A 12,200-nucleotide genomic window follows, 5' to 3' on the forward strand; every position below is an offset into this window, starting at 1 on the left:
CCCATTAATTTCACTCTGCATTTAAATACAGCAGATCTGATATAATTTCCTTATGTTAAGAAGCCAACATGATCTCCACAACAAAAACTGACCTGGCATCATTATGAGCCCCAAAGTCACACTGAATGATTACATCTTAGGCAGTAAAGAATGGGGGAAATGCAACAGGTCAACCTTAAGACCTCTAAGAATATAGCAGGCAAGAAGTTTTACTGCATTTGGTAAATAATTACTAACAAGCTGACTAATGGCACAATCCTATGCATGTCTATTCAGAAGCGAATAAATTCGAAGAGACTTTCTCTGCAGTATGTGTACAACTACAGCCTATAAAGCTGAAAACAGAATTCACAATCCATTCTGGTGCTTATTTACTTGGAGCATTTTTTTTCTGGTGAATAAGATAGGATTACAGCCTATATCTTACTGAACACAATGGGCTTACTTCTGACTAAGGTAAACACCATTTTCAAACACCTTTACTTCAAATCAAGTTCCACTAGATTCCAAGCCCCACTTACTCCCAAGTCAGTTTGCATTACAACTGAAAAAGATTTTCGTGGTCCTGGAATTTACCATAGGTCATCACCATAAAATTAGTGGGGTGAACTTTTTGGTAAACTGCAGCATTTTGGCCAATTGATATTTTTGTTTTATAGATAATAAAATGTGCTGTGGCAACTTAGAGATTAGCTAACTTAGGGACTAACTGGTTTATTGTGCTATAGACACCACAACATTTTTTTTATTTTACAGCTTTCATAAATTAACGTGGCAGCTCTCTGGGCACTTCATAGATGGCTTTCTTTAGTGATCGCACTTGCAAGTCAGAACTAGCTATGGTAATTTAAACCTGATCTTTCCAAATACACATCTTTAGTTTCCTCATGAGCACAAGAGTTTTGTAGAGCGAGCCAACCATTTATACCTTCTGTCTTACAGAATTCTATCATCATAACACAAAATATTGCTGTTAATGAAATAAATACTACAGTACCTTTCTGGAGAAAGACATCTAATTGATCAGCACAGAAGGCTTTCAGTTCTTTCTCTGGTTTGTCTTTTTTAACCAATGCCACAACATAGTTAGCCAAGGCTGATGGATCAGCATCACATCTATGGGAAAAATAGAAGGTATTTGAAGACATATCATAGAATGTGAATATAGCCAAATATTTACTTTAAAAGATGCCACCATCGCTGCCCTCGATTTCTGTGGGACAGACTTCCAAGGACAAATGCTCAGTTTTGTAGCCTTACAATGAAGTCCTATCATTTAAAATAATTCAGTGCCTTACACAGGTACAATTTCTGTCTACGCCGGCTTGTTTTATTTTCATTTCTGACCAATACAGAATAAAAAAGAAAGAAAGAAAGAAAGAAAGAAAGAAAGAAAGAAAGAAAGAAAGAAAGAAAGAAAGAAAGAAAGAAAGAAAGAAAGAAAGAAAGAAAGAAAGAAAGAAAGAAGCATTCTATATAAATCAAACAAGCATGTATCACCTGAAACATACCTGACAACTTCGTGGTAGAAATAAGTTGCACTGTGCAACAAAAAATGGTTTGTTTTTAATTTTTCTTATACAATTCAGAGGTACTGATTCCAACAGTAATCTTAGTTCAGGATAATCCAAACATTTTTAGTTATCTTAAATTTTGTGTTTGTATGTATTCAATGCCTAATGCATTGTAATTCATGTTATATTATACAACTGCATAGTGTAAATTGAGGTTAAAGTATAGCTGCTAAGCCAAAAATAGCAGCATTTTTTAAATCACACCAAAATTAAAAGAAACATCAAATATATACAAAATGGTTCAAATTTTATTACACAGTGTTATCCAAAAGCACACAGGATTTGCCTTGCATCAGGATCTATATAAATTCTAACCAAAATTACTATTAATTTTTTACTAAACGTAGATGAAAAGTTCACAAATGCATAGTGGCTGGTTTAATTTAAATCAGTGAGTTTTAAATTAAAGGTGCACCGGCACAGTAATCATTTTAGTTGCTCTCTTTTGCACCTTTTCCATTTCCTTGACCCTTGCTTATTGGTTATTTTTGCCTCCTTAAGGTTCCATCAAAATGCTGCAATTATAATATAACCAACAACTAATAGGCTAATTCTTGGAGTTTTTCTTGTTTTAGGAACTTAGGTCCCCAAGACTCTCTTCTAGGCTTGCCCTGATTACCACTGTACAGCTCCTCCTATATCAAGGTCCCACGTGAAGACAGCACAGCCAAGCTCTTACACATGTCTAAAACAGATCTTAGCTCTATACTCTCAAACCATGCATCAAGAAATCTACTGGCTAATTACTTAAGGGAACCTAGTGGCAAGGCAGCTAGTTTTCACTACTGCAATTTGCCTTCATTAGGAACCAGCTCAACCTCCAAACAGTCACATCACCTTCACAAGTACAAAAGAAAATACAGATAATATCTAATAGAGATAATATCTATCCATGAGTTTGAGAGAAACAAACTCTTTGTCTACAAGTTGAGAAATCTCTTTTGCACTGTCTTTCCTCAGTTATTTTGCCCATTTGAATAAACTTTATTACATGATTTAAATCAGCAGCACTTAAACTTGCGCCCGCTGTGTGCCTAGAATGCAGTCCCCGTTCAGACCACATCTGAGCATTCCACTTGGGCACCGTGCAACATCCTCCTCTTTAGCAGGACAAGAACACACTCTGGGCAGTCACATTATCTGTCCGGCATCCCAGAAGGCCATGCAACAGGACATCCGGGCAGACACAACTGCCCAGACAGTCCCAGTCCTCCAAAAGAGGAAGATGTCACAACGTGCCCAAGGGCAACCAAACGGTCTGCCCACAGGACGGATGGATTCATGCAAACGCCAGATCTGGCCTCTGGGCCTGGGTTCACACGCCCCTGATTTAAGCATATTGAGAAATTTAGAAAAGTAGAATTCTAGTCCTCCCCCAATATTTTACAAAAGTTTTTCAGCCTTTTGGGGTGATGTAGTTCAAACATTTTAAGCACCGACATATAATTTTTAAAAATTCCATACCTATTCTCCAAGTACCCTTAAAAATAAGAGGGAATACTTAAGTTATGAAAGTTATTTCCAGTGGGTTAGCTGGGTGCAGTGGTGTCAAAATAGCGACTGCTGTATCCATTGGCCCTTCACATGCCTTATGGCGCATATGTGACACCCATCACCAGTGCTGGAGTTCAGCCCCCTTAGGATTGCATCCTAAATTAGACTAAATTTTGTGATTTTACTACAGTAGTAATTAAACTGCCTTTTCTTTCACAATCATAGTTTCTTTCAGGAGCATCTTTCAAGTACAGTACTAAAACAACTCAGGTCATCAGCAAACTAGAACACTGAGCCATCTCCTAAAAAAATTATCCTTGCAAATACCCAAGAACCACCATTTACATTACATATTGAAAATAACTTGGGACCTGAATAAGCATGATACTTTTACTAAAAAAGGATAGTCTAAAGATGCCAGACAAGCAAATAGATGCTTTAAAATATCAATGTTTTATTCTTAATTCATGTTTTAAAGCATTGCTCTTCAACTGGTGGTCAGAATCTTACTACGATATGCTGCAACTGATCATCACTGCCACCTTTTGAAGAGAGAGAAGGAAGGCAGTAATGGGGAGCTAAGGATTAAAAAGAGAATAGATCGCTATTAGCAGATTAGTAGAGGTAAAAATAACATCTATAATAAAAAATGACCCCCTTTGCAGACTGGAATTAAAGGCAGGCTTTGGGGTTTGGAAAGGACGAAAAGTTTTCAAGTCATGCAAGTGTCTGTGTAATAGCAGTTCAGTGATAGAGATTATGGTGCACATGCAAAAGGTCTCAGATTCAGACTTATATTTCTAGATAAAAAGCTCTCAAGATAGTGAGTCTCTGACCCTGTCAGAGACTCTGGTGAGCCAATTCCAGGCAAGTAGACAATACTGGGCTAGATAGGACCTAGTATATGAAGGCAGTTTCATATGCTTAAAATATAGATAACAGGAAAAGTTAGAAAATTTTTAATATACACACCCATATTTCACATAACTTCATATTTTTAAAGGAAGAGCTCACTTAAGACTTCAGCCTTGAGACCAAGACTGAAAAGATGCATTTACATGGTGAGATGCATTTACATGGTGAGATACCATTCTGCACATTGGGATCAGGAACCAACTTCTGCATAGGAGACAGATATTAAGTCTGTCAATAATAAGAATGCATGTCTGTTTGATACGCATGCACGAATATCCTGATTAGGCCATAGAGCTAAGAAAAAAAAGAGATGGGGATGGCAAGTGATGCTTGCCCAGACAGAGAATGACACTCAAAAGGAAATTTCTGCCCCTGGTTTGCTTACACTGTACGCCTTACAGAAATAGAATTACAAATGAACTCTTTTTAAGGACCAAACAGGCTGTGTAGATATATCTTTTTGGAACTATGGGCTGGATGATGTTGAGTGACAGGCCATATTTGGACCATGGGCCCTAAATTGTCTACCTATGATGTACATGATCAAAACTAGGTTTCAGTGCTTCTAAGGCTGCAATCATATACACACCTGGGACTTACCTGGGAGTAAGTCCTACTGAACCCAGAAGGACAAGTAAATATGAATAGAATCACACTGTTAAGTCAATGATAACTTTACAGATATCACAGTCTAGCAAAAAGGATTTGTTCTGAAAGAACTATGCACAATTATAAGCTAAGAAGTTTTCGTATTTGGGCCAATAACATTTATAAACTTTTTAAAAACTAACATTAGAATTCTGTAGCACAATAGCAAATCAGAACCTGAAATATCTTCAAAGATCTGAATAGAAATATATATATAAATCAAACATTAAACATGACAAATTAAACACACTTGACATGACAAAAAAAATTAGACTCTCAAAATGAGGTGGTTTGGTTTATATGAGACTATAACTCAAGTGTTCTACCTTAGAACAGGGGTTCTAAGGCCCTGGCCCTGGGGCCACTAGCAGCCCTCAAGGACTTCCAATCTGGCCCTCAGGGAGCCCCCAGTCTCCAATGAGTCTCTGGCCCTCTGGAGACTTGCTGGAGCCTGTGCTGGTGCAACACAACTGTTCTCAGCATGAGGGCGACTGTTCAACCTCTTGCCTGAGCTGTGGGACAAGGGCTCCCTCCACTGCTTGCTGTTTCACATCCGTGATGTAGCAGCAGCAGCAAAGGAAAGGATGACAAGGCCTTTTGTAGGCCTTGAGTTATTGCAAGACCTTCATTCATTCATATGTTTCATCTCTAATATATTCATTTAGAATATGAATTCTAGTGTCACAGAGATGATGATGTATACACAGTGTCAGAGAGATGATGTGGCCCTCCTATTAAAAGGTTTGGACACCCCTACCTTAGAAAGTACCTAACTTTGGACATGTTTTGGTGCAAAATCCAATTCTCCGTTCACTACTCTAAACTCAGAATTACCTCAGGGAGATATATATTCCATCAAGAAAGATATACAGTCCATCAAGCAGATACTCCAAAATATAACAAAGGATAGTTGAGTTAACCATTCAGGGCCTAACAGACAATAAACAGACCTTTAAGATGCAAAATCAGTTAAGGATCCTGCATAGACTGCCACTCTAATGAAGTGATGCTCACTTCCAATGTTAAGTGGCAGCTTGACACAAACATTAGATTACTGTTAAGTGACAAACGCCAATACTAAGAATTTCTACATTAGTGTGAAGCTATGTGACTATACTACATCGAACTACTAAGACATACAGATGCTACAGGATACTGGGCATCTTTTTTCATCATCATCCAGAAATGCTATAGATGTACTATCAGAGATTGGAGGCCTCAGACTTTGCCACAATGCCCATCCACATCACATGTAAGAAGCCTGCACAGGAACCCACAAAAATCAGGCATCATCCCTACCACAGCAACAGAACCATGGATCTGCAAAATGATCTAGACCAGTGGTTCTCAAACTGTGGGGCAGGACCCACCAGTGGGTGGTGACCCAATTTTTGGTGGTTTGCAAAACTGACAGGGCAGATTAGGCATCAAGGATTAAACAAGCTGCTACTGGAGAGGGCACTACTGTCCAATCACCATTATAGCCACACCTCTTGGCATTCTGCTGTAGCCTTCAGGGCTGCAGCGGCCTTGGTCTGCACTGAAGGGCAGACCGAGGGGAATACAACATCAGAATGGTCCCTCTTCTTCAGGGAGATAAAACAGGGTAGGAATTTAGTAAATAAATCAGATGAATGCAGGCCTCAACAAACTCTCTAGAATGAATCGGATCATATTCTATGATTGGCTCTTATAGAAGTCCAGGTGAGGGGGGATGCAAGCCCACCGGAATGGTTCTGAATTGATGAACAGGGAGTTCAATAAACGCTCCAGAAGACAGTTGCCCACTCCCACTATAATAAAAAGGATGAAAAATAAAAGCTTGACCAGTTGGTAAAATGAAACACTTTTTTAAAAAAGGCCCATAATGCTAGGTGGGTTCCAACAGAGCAGTGGTATAGCTAAGGGGATGCAGGGGGTGGCAAGTGCACTGGGCAACACGTTTTAGGGGGGCAACAAGCCTAGCTTGACACTTGTGGCCAAAACTGTCAAAACCTTGGCATGTACGAATAATACCATCATGTTATATATCATTGGAAAGATAATTTAAGGCTGAATGCAGTGAAACAGCCTTAAATTATCTGTATTATCTGTTGAAATATGTGCATCCTATCAAAAGTTATGGCAAATTAACCAGAACACATTTAATTTATTTACTGAATAAATAAAATTTGATTTCGTTGTGGGGGGGAACGCTACAAAATCTTGTTTGACCCCAGGTAGCAGATGCCTTAGCTATGCCACTGGTTGTGATGTCACTTCTGGGGCATAATTTTGCCCTTGGCACAGGGCTACACTTCCTTTAGCTATGCCACTGCAATAGAATGTCATTTTAAGAAACGGGTTCTGGTGAAATGACACTTTTTTAAAGGCTTGTAATGCTAGGTGGGTCACTGTAGAGCAGCCATTTTCAACCACTGTGCTGTGGTACACTGGTGTACCACGAAAGGTCTGCAGGTGTACCATTGGAGTTTGAGAGAGGGTTATTTATTAGTAGGGCCATTGGGGGAAGCGCATCCCCCACAAACAGTATGGTGTGCCTTGTCAATTTTAGCACCTTGTCAGTGTGCCATGAGATGAAAAAAGGTTTCAAATCTCAGCTATAGAGTATCATTTAAAAAGTGGGTCCTTAGCGATGCCGCTGGTTGCGATGTCACTTCTGGGGCACCATTTTGCCCTCGGCACCGGATTACACTTTTGTTAGCCGTGCCACTGCAATAGAATATCATTTTAAAAAGTGGGTCCCTGTTCTAAAAACTTTGGGAACCTCTAATCTAGACTTATCTTATTTGAATAGATTGGTCTAACGCAGGGGTGCTCACACTTTTTTGGCTCGAGAGCTACTTTGAAACCCAGCAAGGCCCGGAGATCTACCAGAGTTTTTTTACAATGTTCGCACCATCATAACATATAATATTTATGGGTACAATGTATGTTGGTGTACCTTGAGCCCCACTGAGTATAACAGGACTTACTCCTGAGTAGACATGCCTAGGATTAGGCTGTGAGGCTGCAATCCTAGCCACACTTACCTGGGAGTAAGCCCCATTGAGTACAATGGGCCTTACTCCCGGTGTTTCCTCCCAGAGGCACCTGAAGGGGGGGGGTTGGCACTCCACGATCTACTCATTTTGCCTCGCGATCTACCGGTAGATCGCGATCCACCTATTGAGCACCCCTGGTCTAACGTGTCACAATTTCATTATAAGGCAGATCAACTTCCCTGGCAATGACAGATGGTGTTAGTTATGTGCTATTAAACCACTAGCTCTGTAGAACTAGGAACACACGCAAAAAGATATACTTTCTGGAATAGATGCCTTGTGTTGTGTGTATCTCTTTTTGCACGTACTCATAGTTGCTTTCTGGAGTAGGTACCCTGTGTTGTGTGTATGTACGTGTGCCTCTTTTTGCATGTGCTTGTAGTTACTTTCTGGAGCAGATGCCTCGTGTTGTGCGCAACTACAAGCACATGCAAAAAGAGGCACAAGTACCTAGGTACAAGATACCTAGAGGCACAAGGCACCTACTCCAGAACGTAAGTACAAGCACACACAAAAGACACACAGACACACACACCTCTACCCACACACAGGGCATCTACAACTACAAGCCCCACACCTCAAGCACTACCACCCCAACTCTTCCAGCCCGCCCTCTGCTCAGGTACCCCCCCATTCCCCTCACACTCTGCCCCCCCAGTTAGTCAGTCCCCACCTGGGGGCAGCCTAGGGGTGGCCATAGGGGGGTGTGCGCCCCCTGAGCGCGCACCCCCCACTGCCACCCCCAGGCTGCCCCTCACGCGCCCCCCCGCGCAGAGGCTGCTCCTGAGCCCCCCTTCAGACCCCTGCCCCGGCGGCCTCCCCCCTCAGAGCCTCCCCTCCTCGCCCGCGGCACGGTCGTTGGCGTCCCCCCCTTACATTGGCTCCAGCAACTTGGCCAGCCAGGACTTGAGCGCGTCCACGTTCTCTATTATCATGGCGGCGGCACGGCGGCTACGCTCCGGGCAGCATCCCCCCCCCGCGCGCTCGCGCTCTCCTGTCTTCTCCTCCGGCGACCCCCCCCGCCCCTTCTCGCCAGGCAGGGCCTACAGGCGGACCAGGAACTGGCTCCACGACAGCGCAACCAAACCTGCTGGGTGCCGGAGAGGAGGGGCGGGCACCCGGCCTCGCGGTGGAGCCAATCGCGTGCCAGCGTTGCGGGCACAAAGAGCCAATGGGAGGCTTCGGAAGGTGGGGGCGGGGAGGGTCAGTGGTGAAAGGCCGCAGCAGGTTAGGTGGAGCCGGCGTGCGGAGGTGCTGCTAGTGCAGCGGCAAAAGTGACTGGGCGGCGAAAGGCTCTGAGGCGCCTCCATCGGGGCGGGGCCAGGAGTGGAGCCGGCCTGAGTCTCCAGCAGGCCTCGCCCGCCACAGCGCCCGCTACGCGCAAAGCAGTGCTGAGGAGAGCTCTCTCGGGCTGCCCCCTGCGCACACTTACCTGGGAGTAAGCCCCATTGACCACAGTGGGCCCTGCTTCTGAGTAGACACGCATAGGGTTGGGCCGCAGGTCTTAAATCCTATCCACACTTTCCTGGGAGTAAGCCCCATTGACTACAATGGGACTTGCTTCTGAGTAGACATGCATAGGCTTGAGCTGTCAGTCAGGACTGGTGGACTGCATCTCCCCCTGGAGCACTGAGTGACCCCAAGAACCCTTCAGTAACCCTGCACTTTTGTAAGCTGCCTGGGGCCCCCTTGGGGAGAAAGGCGGGGTAAAAATGCCCCAAACATAAAAATAAACAAACAATACACTGTAGTAAGCATGCACAAGCATTCTGCTTATGGAAGAATGGCACTGTATACTTCTGTATGTCACTCCATTTGTTCCAAGAGTAGAAAGACAGGCAACCATTATTGTCTTTCAAAAGTGCAAGATTCCTGGGAAACAATATTTTGGATGCAGTCCTGTGGACCAGTGGTTCCCAACTTTTTTCCCCACTGGCATACCCCTTGGCAGCCTATTTCCATAAATTGTACACCTCATAGCAAATGTTTGCTATGTTGCCCTTATGTTCGCTATGTGTCCCACAGCAACAGTTGCCCTTACTTCAAATTTATATGTTTTTTCAACTAGTGATCCGTATCTGATACACAATTTGATGAACAGAAGGTAGTGGTTAGTGGAGCTTTCACAGGGCCCAATCCTATCCAACTTTCCAGCTCTGGTGTAGCCACAGTGCAGCCCTGTGATAAGGGAACACATGTTCCCATACCTTGAGAAGGCCCCAGTGACTGCCCCTCCACCACAGGATGTTGTGCACATCCCACTGGCACAACTGCACCAGCACTGGAAAATTGGATAGGATTGGGCCCACAGTCTGCTACCTGGCTGCCTGCCATACCAACCCCACAAGGCATTCTCATACAGACCTGTCTTTTTCTGCCATTATTCAATTCTTTTTTGAGTACCCCTAATGTCTAAGTACCCCTGGGAATACACGTACCCCATGTTGGGAACCACTTACGTCCACACTTACCTAGGAGAAAGTCCTACAGAATTCAATGAGGCTCAACTCTGAGCAAACATACAGAAGATTGCTTTGTAAGGCTACAATTCTGCAGACACATACTTGAGTGTAGGGTCCACTGAACCCAGCAGACTCTGAGCTCAAGGCTACACATGTCTACTCAGAAGTAAGCCCCACCAAGTTCAATGGGTTTTAAACCAAGGTAAAGGTGGCTAGGATTGCATCCTTACTTGGGTGAATGATCAAGCTGCAAATATGCTGAATTGAATTGCAGCAATGCACACCTTATTAGAGGGACTTCCTCCTAAGTAAACATTGGGATTGCACTTTTTGTTTCCCTACTCAGAGTTACCTATGAATCTGTCTGGTAAAGGTGGGCCTGCCGTATGAAATCCCACTTTGTGCTGCAGTGTTGCCAGCTGTATCCACTTAATGTTAATGTACTCAGCAGAACAGAATTATCTAAGTTTCTCAGATCCAAAATTCATGGGAGCATTCATGTTATATATCTGTGTTGGTTTTTTTTTTTAAGAATAAGGAACAGCTGTGTAAAATGCCCAGAATGGTATATAATATGGCAAACCTGCCTGGGACAGTGTGGTTCTTATTAAATGAATTGCTGGTTTTAGAAATTCAGGTTGTTAGCAAAAACAAACAAAAAACTGAACAGTCAACATTTATTATGAGAGGAGGGCTGCAAACAAGATAGTATTGCATAGATACTAATATGACATCTTACTTGGAAGTTGTACTGAAATCTGTAGACAGGTGGAGATATCGCTCTTGCATACTCAGACATAGCACATTAAGGCTGTAATCCTGCATGCATGTACCTAGAAGTAAGTTCCATTGAACTCAGTGGGATTTACTTTAGAGTAGATGTGTGTAGGATTGTGCTGAAAGACTGTCTTAAATCCCTGGGCACAGTGAAAACTGGACACGGCAAAACATAGGCATATCAAAAGAATATATGATTAGGGGAAAAATCAATTTTATATAAATCTGGTTTAAATAAACAAACAATTATATTGTGAACCATTTTAGTATCTTTGGACAAGACTTTAAAATGCTAAGTTTTAATACATATAAGGCAACAGTGTAATCCTTGGCATGACTAAGAAGTAGACACTGAGTTCAATGGGACTTAGGGCCCAATCCTATCCAACTTGCTAACACCAATTACCTTAAGGAGATGCCTATGACTGCCCCCCCTGCAGGATGCAGCACACACCCCATTCGCACTGCTGCTTCAGTGCAAGAAAGTGGGACAGGATTGGGCCCTTAGTTCCAGAAAAGTACATATAGGATTGTAGCCCAAGAAAAGACTGTCATTTGATGTGAAATGGCAGTCATCTTGAAATTATCTAGCAATAACATCATCTGTTATAAATCAGATCTAAATATAAATCAGATATAATAAAATCATCTAGCAATATCATCATCTCGATACCGAGCTAAACAAGCACATGGGTAAAGCAGCTACCACGTTTTCCAGACTCACAGAGAGTCTGGTCCAACAAGAAGCTGACAGTACATACCAAGATCCAGGTCCACAGAGCTTGCGTCCTGAGTACACTTCTGTACTGCAGCGAGTCATGGACTCTCCTCTCACAACAGGAGAGGAAACTGAATGCTTTCCACATGCGCTGCCTCCGATGCATCCTCGGCATCACCTGGCAGGACAAAGTTCCAAACAACACAGTCCTGGAACATGCTGGAATCCCTAGCATGTATGCACTGCTGAAACAGAGACGCCTGCGTTGGCTCAGTCATGTTGTGAGAATGGATGATGGCCGGATCCCAAAGGATCTCCTCTATGGAGAACTCATGCAAGGAAAGCGCCCTACAGGTAGACCACAGCTGTGATACAAGGACATCTGCAAGAGGGATCTGAAGGCCTTAGGAGTGGACCTCAACAAGTGGGAAACCCTGGCCTCTGAGCAGCCCGCTTGGAGGCAAGCTGTGCAGCATGGCCTTTCCCAGTTTGAAGAGACACTTGGCCAACAGTCTGAGGCAAAGAGGCAAAGAAGGAAGGCCCATAGCCAGGGAGGCAGACCAGGGAC

The 12,200-nt window shown here is 43.2% G+C and overlaps 1 protein-coding gene across 1 annotated transcript in view; it reads right to left on the reverse strand.

The window, feature by feature from the left end:
• Positions 1-8,630, reverse strand: part of RBM27 (RNA binding motif protein 27) — a 46,178-nt gene extending 37,548 nt beyond the window's left edge. Inside the window, exons 1-2 of the mRNA XM_066616841.1 lie at positions 8,552-8,630; positions 998-1,116 (exon numbers count right to left, since the gene is read on the reverse strand). Coding sequence (XP_066472938.1) covers positions 998-1,116; positions 8,552-8,610 — 178 coding nt within the window. The 5' untranslated portion in view covers positions 8,611-8,630. The remainder of the gene's footprint in view (positions 1-997; positions 1,117-8,551) is intronic.
• Positions 8,631-12,200: the final 3,570 nt, after the last annotated feature.

The sequence above is a fragment of the Tiliqua scincoides genome, chromosome 2 (genome assembly GCF_035046505.1).
Source record: "Tiliqua scincoides isolate rTilSci1 chromosome 2, rTilSci1.hap2, whole genome shotgun sequence".
In the NCBI taxonomy this organism is placed as follows: Eukaryota; Metazoa; Chordata; class Lepidosauria; order Squamata; family Scincidae; genus Tiliqua; species Tiliqua scincoides.